Source organism: Mustela lutreola, chromosome X, assembly GCF_030435805.1.
Source record: "Mustela lutreola isolate mMusLut2 chromosome X, mMusLut2.pri, whole genome shotgun sequence".
Classification (NCBI taxonomy): Eukaryota; Metazoa; Chordata; class Mammalia; order Carnivora; family Mustelidae; genus Mustela; species Mustela lutreola.
The window spans coordinates 92,111,776-92,131,516 of record NC_081308.1 but is presented as its reverse complement, the minus strand read 5'-3'; the positions used below and the strand labels follow the sequence as shown (position 1 = coordinate 92,131,516).

At 37.7% G+C, this 19,741-nt stretch overlaps 2 protein-coding genes across 7 annotated transcripts in view; one reads left to right on the top strand and one right to left on the bottom strand.

The window, feature by feature from the left end:
• Nucleotides 1-16,015, bottom strand: part of DNAAF6 (dynein axonemal assembly factor 6) — a 38,411-nt gene extending 22,396 nt beyond the window's left edge. Inside the window, exons 1-5 of one of the 2 annotated variants that reach the window (XM_059158193.1) lie at nt 15,946-16,015; nt 15,102-15,376; nt 9,049-9,192; nt 5,082-5,154; nt 1,799-1,904 (exon numbers count right to left, since the gene is read on the bottom strand). In XM_059158193.1, the coding sequence (XP_059014176.1) occupies nt 1,799-1,904; nt 5,082-5,154; nt 9,049-9,189 (320 nt within the window). In that variant the 5' untranslated portion in view covers nt 9,190-9,192; nt 15,102-15,376; nt 15,946-16,015. The remainder of the gene's footprint in view (nt 1-1,798; nt 1,905-5,081; nt 5,155-9,048; nt 9,193-15,101; nt 15,377-15,945) is intronic. The other variant, XM_059158194.1, reaches the window with a different exon arrangement.
• The window catches only part of NUP62CL (nucleoporin 62 C-terminal like), a 110,513-nt gene that overhangs the window by 5,235 nt on the left and 85,537 nt on the right, over nt 1-19,741 (top strand). For 3 of the 5 annotated variants that reach the window (XM_059158192.1, XM_059158191.1, XM_059158188.1), the window contains exon 2: nt 15,112-15,156. The exons of 1 other annotated variant lie outside the window; for it this stretch is intronic. The gene's annotated coding sequence lies outside the window, so the exon portion shown is untranslated. Of the gene's footprint in view, nt 1-15,111; nt 15,157-16,158; nt 16,374-19,741 lie in introns of those variants that run through there. One more of the 5 variants, XM_059158189.1, reaches the window with a different exon arrangement.

The following is a 19,741-nucleotide window of genomic DNA, read 5'->3' as shown; positions in this document are numbered from 1 at the left end:
CCTGATATTTACAAAGGTGAAGACAGGTTAAAGCAAAATAGAAAGGTATTGATCCATATGCCTATGACTCCCAAATGGATTTGCTCTAGCTGCTGCTCTTCTCTGCACCTGCAGATGCAGTTTTCCAACTGTCTACTATATCCATTTGCCTGGATGTCCCAAAGGCACCTCAGAGTCCACACATCCAAAACCAAACTCATTGTTTTCCCTCTACCTTCATTCCCAGTCCCAGTTAATGGCCTCACTATTCATCCACTCACCCTAGTCAGTACCCTTAGCATCATTTCTGACGCTTTCTTGTCATTCATTATATCTAATCAGATAACATATATTCCTTTAAGAATCTCTCAAAGGCCCTCATACTTCTCCCCCAGGCCAGTGACTTAGCTCAGGTCCTTATTACTTTTTATTTGGCCACTTGTGATTTTTTTTGTGAGCAGCCTATCCCCCTTTTTTCCCAATTTCCTCTTTACCCACTGGGACATTTTGAAATGTACTTGTGTAAGATAGAAAATAAAGATTAAAAAAATCTTATAATTTTCTTCATATCCTGACTGGAGTTCTTATTCATTTAAAACTTTCATGGATGTTCTTTCTACAGAACATCAAACACCAGGATGAGAAGTGAAAGTTTACTCAAATTTGGAACTTGCCACATACGGATGTTTGACATTCATTAGACAATATGATGAATGAGTGGCTTACTTCATACCTTTCATCGGATGTGTGGGCATTGTATAAACATAACCTGAGATTTACTCTTCATTTTTAAGGTACACACAGAGATGTTTTAAAATCCCCTTTGATCTTTTTTATGAGGTTTATGGGGTTTTTTGACATTGTTTATTTGAAAGCTGGATACATTTTTCCAGTTAATTATCTGCAGTCTCCCACTGCTTCTATTTTCAGAATTGATGTAGAGGACAGAAAGAGAGGGTTGGGTTTAAAAAAAAACAAACAAACTTGGACACAATTTTATAGTAAGAATTAGATAAGTTGTCAGATCACTTACCATAGAAGTCCTCAAGAATTCATAAAGTACATTATAATTTAGTAAGTACTGCCTTGGTTTTTCAAGTTATTCTAAATACTCAATCAATATTTTATTTTAGAATACATATATTTAAAGCTTAGTGTATTTAACCATTAATTTCAATTACAAATGTGAACACACTTTCAATTCCTTGAAACTGTGGGTGATTTATTTCATCAGAGTGAAGGGCTATTCATGATAATAATCCTAAATTTCATATTTACAGTTCATATTCATAATTCCTATTGAATAAGCTACAAAGTGAGGCTTCACGACCGCTTGCAAAATATGTTAAACATAATCCTAAAATCACTAGTAAATAGGTCCACGTAATAATAGATAATTGGAGAGAGAACACAGCCTTTTACCATAATTGTGGAGCATTGAATAATTAAAAGCAGGTCTTTGACAGATAAACATGGTAAAATAATTTGGCTTGTATGAATGCTTGTAACTTAATGGGTTTTCTTTCCCAGTGTTAGATCCACATTAAACAACTAGCCAATAGTAAATATAAATTTGTAATGGAAATGATTGTACGTCAGTTTTTGTTTGATAATAACTGAAAGGAAGGTATTATATTTCATTATTTGTTTCTGCTTCAGAAGGAAAAAAATCATCAATTACACATGCCTTCTGTGTGTCACCATAGTTTTATCTTTTATGTGGTAGAAGTTATTTTATGAATCTTGTCAAAAATAGAATGATATCAGATGACACATCTACCTTAAGCCCCAAACACATTCCTGGCCTCATCTGACTTACTCTGGTATTTCTCTAGCATCCCACAAGTCCTCATGCTCTGCTCCCTCTGGAACCTCTTCTGGATTCCAGATATCCTCGCCGTTTTCATCACTGCTTTGAGGGATGACTATGGAGAAAGGGAAGATAAAGCTGAGGCTGTTTCTATTCTTCATGCTCAGTTTAGGATCATCGAAGTAAAACATGTTCTATTTGTAATCACTAGTTTGTGTTTTGGTCCAAACAAGCTAACTTAGTAAAAAAAGTAGAATTTTTGAATCAATCCACAAACAGTACATTGTAAAATTGTAATAACAGTCGTAAAAAATTTGGAAACAACATGTAAGCAAAAAGAAGAAAAAAATCATCTGTAATCCAACTACCCAGAGATAATCAGTGATCGCATTCCGGTCTGTATGTGTACATACAACATATAATATGTAATATAACATATATATGTTAATATATGTTATAATATATGTATATATTATGTATATAATGTGTATATGTATATAATGTATGTATGTATAGATACATACATATTATATACATATAAATATATACAGTATATATACAGTATATATAAAATGTATATATACATTATATAAACATATATATGTATGTATATGTGTACATATACATGTATATATATGTTTGTGTATACATGTATATATACATTATATATACATATGTACATACATATGCATGTATGTACATATGTACGTATATACATATACATTATATAATGTATATGTACGTATATACATATACATTATGTATATACATATGTATATACATATGTATATACATATGTATATATACATATGTATATACATAATGTATATATGTATAATGTATATATATGTATATACATATGTATATATACATATGTATATACATAATGTATATATAATATATATGTATATATAATGTATATATGTATACATATATACATATATGTATATATGTATATGTATATAATGTGTATATGTATATATGTGTCTATAAGGTATATATGTATATGTATATGTATATATAATATATTATATATGTATATATTATAACATATATATTACATAATATAACATGTAATATAACATATAATACATACTCTGTATGTGAAAGAACATTTTATATGAAACATATTATATATAACTTACATATGTAAAGAAATATTATACTTTTTTTTTCAGAAACATCAATAGGATCTTAATGTCCAACATTTACATAAAAGAACCAATCAAACATACAATCATTTGATCCGGGGAGCCAATGCCTTATTTTGCTTTGTGTATTACTATCTAAAAACTTTGATACCTGTGTCATGAAAGCATGACATAATTCTTAGAAAACATCAGTTATAGAAACTGAAAACAGGGGCACCTGGGTGGCTCAGTGGGTTAAGCCTTCGGCTCAGGTCACGATCTCAGGGTCCTGGGATCGAGCCCTGCATCGGGCTCTCTGCTCAGTGGAGAGCCTGCTTCTCCCTCTCTCTCTGGCTGCCTCTCTACCTACTTGTGATCTCTGTCAAATAAATAAATGAAATCTTTAAAAAAAAAAAAAAAAGAAACTGAAAACAGTAGATACAATGATCATTTTTTTTATTAAAAAAAAAAAAAAGATTTTATTTGGGGCACCTGGGTGGCTCAACTGGTTAAGCAACTAACAGCCTTCGGCTCAGGTCATGATCCTGGAGTCCTGGGATCGAGTCCCAAGTTGGGCTCCCTGCTCAGCAGGGAGTCTGCTTCTTCCAATGACCCTCTCCCCTCTCATGCTCTCTCTTTCTCTCTCACTCTTTATTTAGTTGACAGAGAGAGATTGAGAGAAAAAGAGCGCAAGCAGAGGTGGCAGCAGGAAGAGACAGAGGGAGAAGCAGACTCCCTACTGAGCAGCAAGCCCAAAGCAGGACTCTTTCTCAGGACCCTGAGATCATGACCTAAGCTGAAGGCAGACACTTAACACACTGATTCACCCCAGTGCCCCAGTGATAATTTTTTAATCTAGTATTTTCCTCATGTAGATGTGAGCCTCAAAGAAAATCTCTATCACTTGTCCTTTATGCAGGACTAAGCATATACCTGGGTTCTTACGTGTCATCTTTAAATATTTAAAAGCAAATGAGGCATGGAAGAGCCCAGCTTACATTTGTTCCAACATTAGGTGCAGAACATTATTTCAAGCTCTCCTTTCAAGCATCCCCAGAAATGTACCTGATTACCAGGTTTTCAATACTGCCAACTCTTTTGTAATTGTCTGCTTCTGTCTAGCATGAGCTTTGTAAAGCCTAATTACAGATTTCATATAAAATAGTTTGCATATGATTCATTTTTCTCAGAATTTAGAGGATATTAGATATACACTATCAGAAATTCAGGCAGCATAGAAACACATCAAAATTTGAACTAGCCTTCCAACATCTCTTGAATGAGGCAAAGAGACTCTTGAGTATGTAGGGGATAATAACTGAAATTTTAAAATCATCCCCTCAGACCTCATTTTAGCCATTATTTTAAACATTTTCCAGATAAAATCTTTAACAATCAGCTAAATTGATGAAGGAACTTCACTTCCTTTCCCTGTTCACCCTCTGGTAACTGTCATCATGACAGAATTAAAGCTTTCTATATTTTTGAAGATGTATAAAATGCTCAACTCTGTGAAAACGTATGGGCCAAAATGGTGGGGAAAATCTCCCCCAAATATTTATTCTAGTTTATAGAAGCCTGTGACTATATACATCGCTTCATGGGCTTTAATTTATAAGCATTTTGATATAAGATAAAATTGTGTAGCTATTTATTATGTTCTCCAAAAGACTATTAACTCGATGGGAGCAGAGACCTTTCTATTTTGATCTTCCTCATAGCTCCAGAGTTGTTACTACTACCTGGTACACAACAGGCTTTTAATAAATATTTGTTGAGTGAATTAATGAATTCTGTAAAATTCCCAGAATATAGCAGGGTAGAAGATGAAGAAACTAATCATTTTGGGAACTAGACCTTAAGTAATAAAAAAGTTGTTTAACCACACATGACTTTCTTGGTTTTACTTCTCAGGAAATATACCAAAAAGTGAACGTCAATAATTCAAGGCAAATTAATTTCCATTAATATAAAAGTGACTTACCTATAACAGTAGAATAAAAAAAGCGTCTTTATATGTAAACGACTGTTCATCATTTCCGCAATTATCTGAGTTCATCTTTGACAAACTCTAGTGTTAGTATTACTCTCCTTATACTTTTGCTCCCAGAGAAAATATTTTACTGATTATACTGATCTATATGCTTTGCTAAATAACTTACCTTGGAGCTCTTCTGTTGTTGGTGGTCCAATATTCCCAGGACCCATGGCTCCAAGGACAGATGAACAGTTTGGCTTGGAGAAAAGAAAAAAGGTCCAACAAGTAATTATTACTTGTGTAACCTTTATGACCGGTAATGCTTTGAATTTGATAAGCTTTCCATATAAAATTTCATAGAGCTTCTCATTTAATCATCATTGTTATACAACAAAGCGACAGATGCCAAGTATTATTTAGAATGTGTTTTCCTTTTCCTTTCAAAAAGTATTTAGTTTAATAGGCTGAAAGGCAGAACTGATCTTTGATCAGACAAAATCCCCAGTTCCAGCCCAGTGAATTGTGTATCCCTGCGGATAGCGGAATGAACCACATTCATCTCTTTGAAGGTCAGAACCAAGTATTAGTATAAAAGCATCAACACTTTTGGGTTTCGGCAGTGTCTTGCCAGAGTTAGATGGGGGATGGAAAAGGACGGGAAAGTTTCATAGAAACAAAAACAAACCACTAAATAGAGTCTTAAGTATTTAGATATCAAAGGACTCATTCGAAACTCCTGGTAACTGATTTTACTTTTTTTCCTCTGGGGACCTGAAACACTTTCTAGTCACTCCACCTCATGACACTGAACTAATGGATTTAAACAGAAACCCCAAATTAAGAGTGTCAAATACACGCTGAACCACTTCAGTCATCATGCAAGTTCATTTTGCCATCCCCTGTGCAAGCAAACACACCGTCATAGGACTGCCCCTCTATTCACCAGTACAAGAACAATTTTCCTTTTTTCAACTAAGTATGATACATATTACACTATCAGAATAGTGGCAACCACCTCATTGGTCCCTCTCCGGGGTCTTTTGATAATTCAAGAAATCCCAATATTTTCCTAAATGTTCTTGCTGATGCCAGACTCTGAAGCTCCAGTTTACTCCATTGCTGACAGTCAAAACATTGTTCTCTCCCTGGATCCTGGCAAACTAGCACATGAGGCTCTCTTTTCTCAGGCCCCTGCCTGGATCTCCCAAGACTTCAGGTATGTACAAAAGTTACAGTGTCCTGTTTGGGCAAGAGGAATAGTGTTTGTCCTTGAAAGCTGGTGGAAAAATTCACCTGTGTCTTTATTATGCTAAACTACTCCAACAGCTATAAATCAGAAATTAATCTGTAACATCTCAATGGCTTCTAAGACAGTAACCATTCCTTTCCAAAAGGTGCTTCAAAAGTGCAATGTCTCTGGTTAAGGTGTTACAGACAGTTTTATGTGGAAATCCCAAGATGGTACTCTACATTTTTTTTTCGTTTTAATCACTAAGGTCATATAAAGTAGTAGTGCTTTCCTTAAGTTATTAATCATCAGAATACTAATAGTCAATCGGGGCAAAGCATTTCTTGGAACATGAGGGCTTCTTGTTTTGTGGAGTGACTCCTTCCAAGGAAAATTAAAATCCATGGAAAGGAAAACTTGAACATTCCTAACAAAAATTGGTATGCCCTCCCTGCATAGTGATGATTGGATCAGTGAAGGAGGGTCTCAGTTTATTAACTTAATGAAAATAAACGATTAAAATCAAATTTCAAGTGGAATGAAAAATGAGGATAATAAAAATATTAAAAACTATCTTGCAAGTTTTTTCCATGAAAATATCATTTCAGCCTTTACCATGGAGCCACATCCCATTATCTGAGAAATTTATCATTGCAGTTCATGCCACTTTGCAATAGGTAAGAGAGTTAGAACAACTTGGTTACGGTGTCTGTGGAGTGGTGAACCTTATTTCCCACAGGTCTTAAGATTCCCATGTGAGTTTAAAAAACACTCTCTTCCTAATCTCTCAGATTCTTAGCAGTTCATGGTAGAGATGGTGTAAATAAGCCAACGTGTATACAACAGTTCTAATGTTGTTTTCAGAGAGTATTTTCAAAAACAGATCACTCTTGTGATCATTCCACAGTTCCCAAGATTAATATATGTTAAAAAATGAAAAACAATTTCTCTCCTGGAAAATTTAAGAGTTCATTGGAAACATTAATTATTCCCCACTGTTCTTATACTCCATTTCTATATCCTCTAATGATATCTGTACTCCAGTGTCTGAGTGACCAATTACCTCAAAATTGCTGGTAACCTAGATACACAGAATCATACGTTATTACAGTAATTTTCCTCTATGAATTGTACAATTGGATAAAATTATCCTTGCCTATTCTCATAATCACTCATCTTTCTCCTAGAATCACCTCTAGATGCAAATAAACAACTCTATATGTAAAGGCCAAAGAGAACAGGCTTTGTTACCAGGGAAAATCTTTCATCTTTGAATCTGTCCCAGTTACAAGGTCCACTCACCTTTCTTGAAGACTGCTGTTTCTCAAATATTTAATATGCTTTTTGCATAAGACATAATCCTACCCTTCCCAGGATGTATCCTTCTACTTGAGCTTAAGGTAACCAAAATGTACTTGCCTTCCCAACTTCATTGATACCTTGCTCCTAAATTTTTCTCCAGTGTCCTGTGTGTTGTATATATTCAATGCTATCATTAATGTCCTGATTTTTGTTTGGCCTCTACTAACTTTTCCCTGACTAACACTTCTTGGATTCTGGCTCCAAGCTGATTCAGTTTCCATCCAAAAATTTTATTCCCATTGCACATCTTCCTTGATTCTGTGCCTTCCACCTAAACTCTTCTTGGGAGGTGGAAGTTCCATCCAGTGTTGATCTGAGCCACTGAATTTGCTGCCTATTCAGATTACATTTGTTTTTCCACACAATGGCAGAAAAGAATTTGGGGGGATGAGCAGACTGCTAGCATGCTCACTGGAGATGGTTTATTCATGGAAAATTGGGCATAATAACAACTTCACTAAGATCATGTAAAGCAAATTGATATATTCTGTTATTGTGTGAGATTTCTGGCCCAAATTTTGTCTTCATGTAGGCAGTCTGACAGCTGAGGTTTGCTGATACCTAAGGAGCAGGAGAATGGAGAGCAGGGGCTACATAGAAGTATTTTGATTATTCTGGGAATATGGGCAGTGACTGAAGGTCAGTTTATGGAACTATCCCACCCAAAATGAAGCCCACCTTGCTGCAGCAAGCCTCCCTGGGGCTGCCTGCCATGATCCCAAACACTATCCAACAAATCAGATTTCACAGCTATGTGTGAGCATATACCCAGAAGTCAATTTTAGTAAGCTAAAATTATAGTAGTTTATCCCATTATATGGGTCAAATTGCTCTCTGTTCTGTTGTCATGTGTGGACAAATTTTTAAAAATTAAGGGAGCTGGCAAGATTTCATTTCTTTTGATGGCTGCATAATATTCCATTGTGTATATATAACACATCTTCTTGATCCATTCATCTGTTGATGGACATCTAGGTTCTTTCCATAGTTTGGCTATTGTGGACATTGCTGCTATAAACATTCGGGTACACGTGCCCCTTTGGATCACTACGTTTGTATCTTTAGGGTAAATACCCAGTAGTGCAATTGCTGGGTCATAGGGCAGTTCTATTTTCAACATTGGGATAAAAATATATGTTTATAAAAAATTAAAAATTAAAAAAATTAAGGGAGCTGGTTGGTGGGGGCCTAATTAACACTGTCTCATGGAAATTATTTGTTTTATAGAAATACTGTCTAGGCTTAAAAATCCAAGTTACCACTCTCTGCAATGGTTGTCAAGCATTCTTTTTCCATAAATATAAATGACAAACATTTTGAAATGTGGCTATTGCTACCATAATTAAAGAACTATTTTCTTAGTGAGTGTTCAGGTAATTTAGAAAAAAGATAATTATGTTCGCTAGGAATGAACCAGAGGTGATACTCTCATGTATAACGACTCCTGCAACCTCCTGTTGGATGACACAACATTGCTCCCACAGCAAGGTTGGAACAAGTTGTTCAAATACAGTTTAACAACTTAGCATGAATAGAACTAATTCATCTGTAAGTATACAACCACCTGTCCAGGCTCAAAATCATCCTCTTCTTCAGGATAAAGTAGCTTAGAGAGAGCTTGCAGAGCTGAAACTGAAGAAATTGTTTCAATTTCCATATTTTCATATTCTAGATTTTCAGTTTCCATATTTTCAGAATCCATGTTCTGAGGAAGAAGATAATCAGAAAGAGATATTTTGGTTTTCTGTTTCATTGAAGACCGAAGATTAAATTTTTAGTCAGCCCTTGATAATGCCTAGCATTATACCACCACCTGAGAATTCTAGTGGGTTGGTTCGTTGGCTTTAGTGAAGAGTTCACACAAAATAATTGAACTGTTTTATGGTTATCATAGTGATACTATATATGTATATAATGAAGATTTTAGGAAATAACACATTAAAAACATAAATAAGATCACCACGACTTATAATCCTACCAGCCTTTAAATTAACCCTTATAGGGGAGCCTGGGTGGCTCAGTGAGTTAAAGCCTCTGCCTTCCGCTCAGGTCATGATCCCAGGGTCCTGGGATGGAGAATCAGGCTCTCTGCCCAGCAGGGAGCCTGCTTCCCTTCCTCTCTCTCTGCCTGCCTCTCTGCCTACTTGTGATCTCTGTCTGTCAAATAAATAAATAAAATCTTTAAATAAATAACCCTTATAGTCACATTTAGGGTAGGAATTCAGGGTCCTTAAACATCTTGGTAATGTCACAGACTTTAATGAATAACCCGCATAAAGCTTATTGCGAATGATTTGGGCATAAATATAATGGGAATCTTTTCTACATCTCTGTTCATATTTTTCAAACGTAATTTTATAAAACTAACTCACGGAAAACACTTCTTTAGTGCTGTTATTAAATGATCCACTAAAATTTCTGCATTGTGCCTAGAATAGTAATACAAAGGGATTCTCAAATGTGTGCTCATACAAAATCACCTGTCAAAATCAATCTGCATGCAGATGGTATTTTACAAACCTTCTGTTTTATTATGTTTTACTATTATTTTGACTTTCTTTTTTAAAAATTTTATTTATTTGACAGACAGAGATCACAAATAGGTAGAGAGGCAGGCAGAGAGAGAGAGGAGGAAGCAGGCTCCCCGCTAAGCAGAGAGCCCGATGTGGGACTCGATCCCAGAACCCTGAGATCATGACCTGAGCTGAAGGCAGAGGCTTAACCCACTGAGCCACCCAGGCGCCCTTGACTTTCTTTTTTAAATGGAAAACTGATCTTAATGCTTATTCAAGATGTCAAGGGTATGAAACACATGTGAAATAGCCTTGTATGTCTAGCGTAGAGGCAGTATATCAGAGTGGTTTAGAGTAAGGTCTCCAGAGTCATGCTGCCTAGATATGTATCTATCATTTACTTTGCAGCACTGTGACATTGGGCACATCATTTAAACTCTATACACCCCATCCTCCTTACCTGTAAAATAGGAATAATCATAGTGCTACCTCATAGGGTTGTTACAAGGATTGAGTAGCTTCACACACATCAAAAAGCTTAGAACTCTGCCTCGCACACATTCTAACCATTGTAAGCACTCAACATATGTTAGCTATTATTGGTCCTTTAAAAATTTAATTTTGCTGGGCATGAATATCACTTCTAATAATGTCAAATAAGTTAATGATAAAACTCATTACACTGGAAACTCATTAAATTGGAAAAGGTGAAATAAATGGTGATAAAACAATCTTCTCTCACAGTATGGTCTGGTAGTCTGCTATGGAAATGAATAATTGACACATATTAAACAAAGAGGCTCTTGTTTGTATTTCAAAAGTTCTAGTTGATTATGTGTTCATTAAATATTTACTGAACATTAAAAGCAAAAAGTTTATTGACACATTTTCTACCTTTGACAACAAAAGGGGAAATGGATCTAGGTCTCAGATGCAGTGATATGAACAGTATTTCGAGTTGAGATTGCACAAACAATGAGGTTTTATAAAGCAAATATAGTAGAAACTGTTTTATTATTCCAGCATTTCCACCCCTTACAAAATTGTTGTTATGGCCTTCTTATTATTTTTAAAGATTTTATTTATTTATTTGACAGATAGATCACAAGCAGGCAGAGAGGCAGGCAGAGAGAGGAAGGGAAGCAGGCTCCCGCTGAGCAGAGAGCCCCATGCGGGGCTCGATCCCAGGATCCTGGGATCATGACCTGAGCCAAAGGCAGAGGCTTTAACCCACTGAGCCACCCAGGTGCCCTTGTGATGGCCTTATTATTAATAGCAATGTAGGTGAGAGAGTTTGCTAAAATATGAAAAACTGCATAAAATTATCATTATTATTTGGCACATACATTGTGCCTGCATACACAGATACTTGATGATGAGCCTTGTGAGAGCTTAATGGTGGGCCAGTGAGAGGGGAATAAACTGGAACCGGTAAAGCAAACCCAGAAGAAGGGTATTCAGAAGTTCCAAATACCGGGTCTGAGGTAGCAATCAGAACTCCTATTCATTTATTTTCATCTGCTTGGCAGGGACATGGCAGCAGTTTGGGAATATGAGCAGTGTTTCAGGGCAGAAAGATTGAATAAGTATGGTTGTAGGGAGGTCTGTTTAGGTGGAACAGAACCCTGGTCCATAGGTGGGGATAGAGGAGGCAGGGTCTGACTCTTGAGGATCTTTGAGGAGCTGGCAGCTAGACGAAGGTTCAGAATAGGGCAGGGCTCAACATCACTGCAGGAAAAGAAATCTAGGTACCAAATCATAGGCTTTCTCATGTTACTCTGGGCAGCTACGTTATGAAGTGAGTCTGTCGTTCAGTGAGTACAGTGGATACTGGATTTAGGGAAAGCAGATTTATTCTAAATCCCTACCAGTTGGGAAGTAGCTCTGACTTGGCTCTCTGGTGAGAGACAGGGCGGTGTGAACAGTGGGAAGCCATCCCTTTAAGCCGAGAGTCTCAAAAACCAGAGCTGGCATAGAGTCAGCAGTTTATGAATACTGAATGAAGAATGATTAAACTCACACGGCTATTGTATTTCAAAGTAGTCACCTTAGAAGGTTATACGCTGATGTAAATTATGCTATCAGTGTTCAAAATATTTTGGAATTGCCTTCATATGTATCACCAAGAAAACAGGTATCATTATAGTATCACTCAGTTTAATTATACAACAGATTTGTCTCCAAGTGATTTCTAGATGTATCAAGATATCACATCTACTTTCAAAATATGAAGATTTGCTGCTTTGAGATTCAAAAAAAAAATGTGCTACAGGCCTCAAGGCGATTCTAAGAGTATTTTCAAACGTAATTTAAGCCATAGCAACAGCAAGTGGATAGACTCCCAAAGTGACTGCTTTCAAAGGATGCCCCTTCTTGGGATGTATGTTTGAGTATATAACAAATCATTCACAATAATTTATAGTAACACTCTATATATCTCAAGCACATTGGGACTTAGACTTCTTAAATTCCAAATTAGGCTGGCATAAAATGGCATAGATTCATATGTAGCTAAATGGGTGTAGAGATGTCATAATGAAATTGGCACTCTAGCAAAAATATTTTTACTATATCAACTGTAATAATCTGCAAACACAAAATAAGAAATCAAAATATGCTTGTTGATATATTTTGAGAATGAATCACCAGTACTTTGTGAATAACTAAATAGTTCAAAGGATCAAGAGAAAAACAGTGATGTGAATTTTTGGAAAAAAATAGTCTAAATTTAATAGAAATACAGATTCTGCCACCTTTTTTAGAAGTCTAAAAATTAACAATAGCTTATTAAGCTTTGTTGAAAACATTTATTTGGCAGAAACAGATCAACTGGACAAACTAAAGCAAGATGCCTTTTTACAGTGTTAATTATTTGAGGGATATCTTTCACCTGGAAATTTGACATGCAATAGTTTCCTCTTAAGCCTGGCAATCAAAGTCCTTTAAGATATGACCCCAACCTAATTTTGCCACTTCTTACTTATTCTTCTACATGCAATCTGTGTTCTGTTAAAAACTGAACTTCTTATTAAACATACCCTGTGACGCGTCGTTGGCTCAGTTGGTTAAGTGTCCAGGTCTTGAATTCGGCTCAGGTCATGATCCCAAGGTTGTGGGATTTGCTTTGGAATTCTTTCTCCTTCTTCCTCTGCCCTTCCCCACTCCCCAGGTAAAATCTTAAAAAAAGAACTTATGATCTCCTGCCTTTATACCTAATGTATACTTCCTTTTGCCTACTCAGTGTAGTGTAGTGATTTAAAAAAAAAAAAAAAAGAAGAAGAAGAGGAAGGAGAAGATTCTAGAGTGCCACTGCCTGAATCTGGTATTACCACTTAAATAGGCCAAGAATAAATTGAAATTCAGAAAATTTAAGTAATTTCATTAAAAACAAAATATATTGCTAAATCGATTTGAGATTTGGTTCTTAGAAAATAAATTTTCCACAAGTGAAACCATATGATAATTGACTCTCTCTGCTTGACTTATTTCACCCAGCATAATCTCCTCCAGTTTTTGATACAAAAGTTGGGTATTCATCCTTTCTGATGGAGGCATAATACTCCATTGTATATATGGACCATAAGGAGAGGAGAAGTGAGTTGGGGGTAAACGGAGGGGGAGATGAACCATGAGAGACTGTGGACTCTGAGAAACAAGCTGAGGGTTTTGGAGGGGAGGGGTGGGGAGGTGGGAGGGCCTGGTGGTGGTTATTAAGGAGGGCACATATTGCATGGAGCACTATGTGTGGTGCATAAACACTGAATCTTGGAACACTGAAAAAATAAAATTAAAAAAATTTTTTTAAAGAAAATAAATTTTCTGTGCCCTTTGCTTTCATTTCTCTCATTCTCCTTTGCTAGGCAAATTCCAAAGGCAACATTTTCCAGATAGAGCTTATGATTTGCCCACATCAACTTCAGTCCTTATGGCCTTCATACATAAAGGTGTGATTGGGGGAATCTCTCTTCATACCAGTCACAAAAAGCTAAAAAGACAGACACTTCAGAAACAGCTCATTACGGAAACAGAGAAACCAGTTAGGGACTAAACAAGTATGGGTCCAGACGCCTGGCACTGAAGCAGCATCAGAGATTAAGTCAGACTTTGGTTATGAGGGCTGGGGTTGTGCCTTCTTTTTCATTTGCTTCCACCCACAGTGTCTGTAGGGATGGCTCTTTGACTTGAACTAATTGGAAAAAAATCTAGGTGAAATTAGTGAAAACCCTGAATTACAGACTATTCAAAAGGAAATATTTTATTAATTCAAGTATATATAGTAAATAAAACCAGGGTCATAAAGAATTACCACATAATATCCTTTGAGAACTTGTTTGATAGGTAAACACATACCCCTATGTAAAGCACTGTTTACAGCTGGATGATTTCAAATTATTCAAAACTGATTTACTCTCTTAAGTATATTTGGCATTTCTTCTGCAACTTTATTTACATAGTTCTTATTTGGCAATTCCTGTATTAAAATCTTCTGAAAACACAAAAGTTTTCTTCTGAAAACAGATGCTATTAGCATCTCTGCCTATGTCTGAATTAAATTACGTATACTGGCTATTTTTTTTTTTTACACTTTTGACATCTATGCACATCAATGATTAGTAAAAATAATTCATTTTTGACTTTTTCTTTATAATATGAAGAATGATTGCCTTTTTTAGGAATGTCATAAAATGTACCAAGTCTTAAGTAACTATGAGGACTTGACAGGGTTTTCTTACAAATTTAAAATATATTCAATAGAAGATGATTTTTGGAAATACCTGGAATATTTCATATATGACCTTCTTTTGATTTAATACTTCCTCTATTATTCTTTATTTTAGACAGACTTAATACACTTGGCAGTAATCTTTCTCTCATTCTCATACTCCGCCACTATCTAAAAAGGAGCTGAGACAGCAAATTTTCCTTCAGTACTTTGAAATTTTCTCCCTAAGTCAAAAGGCTTGTTTAATTTCTTGAGGAAACAGTCTCTGTTCTGAATTCTTGTCATAATAGGAAGCTCTGAGAAGAAATTACCCCTAACTCTGATCAAATTCTGTTCTCTCCTTATACACAGATTTTTTTTTTTGACACTGTTTCTTACCTTTTAACAGGTATAGTCCCACGACATAGAATACTCAATCTCTGATCAACTGTTGGTGAGTAGCAGCCTCGCTGAGGTTAAGTACAAGTAGTCTTTGCACACGACGCTTTAGCCCACTCAAGCATAGTCTGACTGCTTCTCCATCCTCAACGGATCTAACCAACGGCCGTTGGAACCCTCAGGGCACAGTGTTCACATTCTCGCACACAGGATATTGTCCACGCGGAAAGTGGCACCGGCCATTTTTTTTTTTCAGTTTGAACAACGTTATACCCCTTAAAAAATAAATATCTATGTAGATATCTATCTACATAGATAGATAGATATCTACATATCTACGTAGATATATCTACGTAGATATCTATCTATCTATATCTATGTTTGTATCCCAGCCAAGGCACTCTGGGTAGATCATGCCTGTACGTGTAAAACAAAAGGAACAGTGGGTGCCTTGGAGCGCCCAGATCTACCTATAAGGAGACAGTTTTCATTCTCAAATTAATGTTAAAACCGTAAGTGCGTGTGAGTTGACACAGGCATTGTGAAGCCTTCGTGTGTTCATTTTGGCCTTGAGACGGTCAAACAGCATTTATTCCCCGGCATGGTAAAATTGACCCATCTCTCACTCACATCCTGAATAGACTGAGTTTTGTTATAGCTGCCTCCTGCTTCTAGTGTCCAGGGAAGGAAAACTTAGGGAAAAGGTCTGTACTCTTTGCGACTTGTGGCTTTTTTTGGGTAGCTTTCAGAGTCGTAACCACTCTAGAGTTCACCCTAGTTTTCCCGATAGCCAGGGCATTTGGGGACCCTTTCTTTCCCCTTTCTAAGGTTCAGGTTTCCTCACCTGGGTCAGTTTTCGGTTCGCTGGCTGGGCTCCGAAAATAGACAGCTGAGAGCACTGCGTCTCTCTGTTGCCTAGGTAACAGTTTTGTTGCCCCCTCCACCCACCACCTCCGGGTTCCCGCTTGACTTTCCTGGCCAATCACAGAAGACTTTCCTTTGAAACAGCCCCAGAATCAACCAATCCGATCGCGTGCCAGTCAGGGTCAATGGCCGCCCTCTCTAGTTAACTAGGTGGACCCCAGTTAAGCGTTTGTCTCAGTTAGCGTCACTCCAGCGGTACCCAGTCCGCTGTGGAGGAAGGTCCCCCCCCCCCCCCTGCTCGGATTAGGCCGAGGCCCGGCTCTCTGGCTGCAAGACAGTCTTGGAGGTCCTTATCCATTTACTTTGGGTCTGTGACTGCGAGCGGCAGAGGCGGCGGCAGGCACCAAGGTAAGTTTGTGGGGATTTCGTTTGTCCCAGTCCTCTGCAGGCTCGCTCATTACGCTTTTCCCTCACGTGAATTCCAAACCGGACAATTCCTCCCGTGGACCTGGGACAACCGGGGTGGAAGGATAGGCTCGGTGGCTAGGGGGTTGAGGTTTTGCTGTAGCTCTGCACGCGCTCCCCACGCCCCCTCCCCACCCCGCGACAGAGACACGTTTTGTGATTCCTTCCCGGCTCAGCGTGTGTGTCTGTTTATACCCACGCGCGCAGTTAAGGCGGTATGGTGCTTCTTTTCCTCAGCCCAGCTTGTGTGTGTGGGGAGGGGGCGTGTAGGGTAGGTTAGTATCGCGCTTTTCCTTAGCTCGTTGTGTGTGTGTGTGTGTGTGTGTGTGCGTGAGCGCGCAGGCTCGCGCGAGTGGTGGGATCGTGCTTCTTTTCTTGGCTCAGCGTGTGTGTGTGTGTGTGTGTGCACGCGCGCGTGCTCGCGTGAGGGGCGTGTTTGTGTGTAAGGTGGGGTCGCGCTTCTTTTCCACGGCTCAGTGTTTGTGTGTGTGTGTGTGTAGGGTGGGATCTCACTTCTTTTTCTCTGCGGTGGGCAAGACTTCTGGGCCCAAACCCTTGGGGGGAGCATCCCTGCGGCCGCCAGACCTACAGCCCACTCCCAGTAACATAGAGGACCTAGTGCCCTTCTTTTCCCGCCTTGGAGTGGAGAAACGCTGATGCGCTGCCGGCTTGCCGCTGCTTGTCAATCTGAGTGTCTTCACTTCACGTAGAGGTACAGTTGTGACACTGGTTTCCCGTGAATTCCGTGGTTAGATTTTAAACAAACGGGGGGAAAAAGGGAGATGGCTTAATAAGCATTTGGAGTTTTCAGAAGTGATTAGTTTTGTTGGATAGTGGAGCCCCTAATTCATTATTTGAGTGTTGTAAGCAAAGAGAGATAGGATGGCTTTAATGGATGGTTACTTTTGATTATTCACGGATTGGAATTCGATTAATGAGTTAACTAAAGTGCTGTCCTTCTTTTGACTGTCATGTTTTTCTAGCTTACACCTTTTCTGGTGAAGGCGACGGTCAAGCTTGAATAATTTGTCCATTCTACTTGTTATTACCACAGCAAACAAAAGAAATACTTAAGTTATTGCCTAGAAGTAAAGTTACTGGCTTTTTGGCCAAATTAATTATACCACAATATCCCTTATGACTATAGATGATTAGAGTTTAAGTGTCTTAATTTTTCTATTTCTCTAGAAATTTGTGGAACTTTTCTATATGCTATGCTCTTTCTTTCTTTCTTTGAAGATTTTATTTACTTATTTATTTGACAGAGCTAGAGAGCACAAGCAGGTGGAGCAGTAGAAGTAGAGGGAGAAGCAGGCTTCCCACCGCGCAGGGATCAGAGACAGGGCTCCGTGCAGGCTCCATGCAGGGCTTCATGCGGGGCTTGATCCGGGTCTACGGACCAGGACCGAAGCCAAAGGCAAAGGCTTAACCATCTGAGCCACCCAGGCGCCCACTATGCTCTTTCTTGATTTTTTTTAATTACTGTTCTGCCTCATTGTGCATTATCCTAAATCAGTAATGCCTAGCTAGTACTTCTCAGACCTTTTTTCTGTGACTACAGTAAGAAATAAATTTTTTGTTGTTGCCAAGTATATACGTATACAATATATAATTGACAGCCATTTCACAAAAACAATGCTTACTACATGCAGTTCACTCTGGTAGTCTCTATTATGTATATATTTTTAATGTAGCCATAATCCACTAATGAATTCTTGTTCACATTTTGAAAAACACTGGCCTTCCAGTTTTGGTTTTCAAACTTTTATGTATTTAGGAATCACATAGGATGTTTGTCACTTTGGGGGAGGAAGAAAAATTTTCTCTATCCCTCAAGATTCTTCTAGCTGGACTAAGACTTAAATTGACATGAGACAGATTAAGAGGAGAAAATGAAATTTAATTTTGTACATACGGGGAATCTACAGACATGAAATTTCAGACAGGCAAAATGAGGTATAAAAGTCATCCAGAACTAAGGAGAAAATGGGGTCTGGGATTTCAAAGGAAAGGAACACAACTCACAAGAAGATGAAAAGGGATATATGTTTGGTAAACAAAGGTTTGCTGCCCCGTTTAGAAACTGTAGGACTTAGAGAGGACTTTAATCAAACAGGTTTTGCTAGGTTCCTTCCTGTCTACTATACCTAGTTCATATTCTAATGTTATCTGTGGTGATAACTCTCTTGCTGGAGCAGGTCCTTTTTTATCTAAAATCTTTTAGGCTGCTGTGGTGGTGGTGGGGGGAGGTCAGTTTCTTCCTGAGTCTTTGGACTTTGTTTTCAGCTCAGCATAGTCTTCATGCCAAAGTGGCTCATCTTGGGGCAGCCTACCCTTGGCCTCTAAATTGCATATACAGATTTCCCTGGCTCCATGAATTGGTTCTGTGTCTGTGGTTGGGAAGGTGGGTCATATAACATGTTTGAAGTGCTTGGTACAATATTTGGTAAATAATAGTTTACTTCTTGGGAAACAAATGCTATTTATCTTTGGGGATACAGTTCCCTCTTCAAGGTTTGGCCTGCCCCTAGCAAGATGCAACTGATGTTAAATGCTGTTTTTCCCAGGGTTTAGGAGGTAGGAAAGTAGGGAATGAGCCCTGGATCTGAGATGAATCTTAGAGTACTTGACTTCCATGGAGAATTTTGTAAATACAGAAACTTAGAGATAGAAGAATACAAACATTACAGCGTTTCAGTGATTAGCCCAGGATCACATTGTCAGTTAATGGATTTCAGAGATAGAACTCACTTAATGAAGTCTAATATTCTTTTTTTTTTTATATTTCTTGAAGTCTAATCTTGATAGCAGGTCAGATCTAGAGGCAGAATTTGAAACAGGAAGAGAGCTTCTCTGACTTGCAGAGTCTACAGAATTTCAGGCTTTGACAGGCTTTAATGAAATGAAACTTGAGAGATCTAAAAAGTAAAAAATACACCTAAAAGTTTTTGTGGGTTATAGCTATGAAAAAGGGATTTAGTTTACCTAATACTTCTATAATATATAGAACTGTCTTAAAACACTACTTAAGTAATTCATTAAGCCAGCACTAAAAGTTATTACATAAAAAAATATTTTATTTATTTATTTGAGAGAGAGAGTGAAGGAGTGAGAGAGCACAAGCAGGGGGAGCCTCAGAGGGAGATGGAGAAGGCTACTCCCTACTGATCAGGGAGCCTGCCCACTTAGGCTTGATCCCAGGACTATGGGATCATGACCTGAGCCAGAAGAGAACAGATGCTTAACTGACTGAGCCACCCAGGCACCCCATATGTACCCATATGTTTGAATTATCTTAATATTTTCTTATA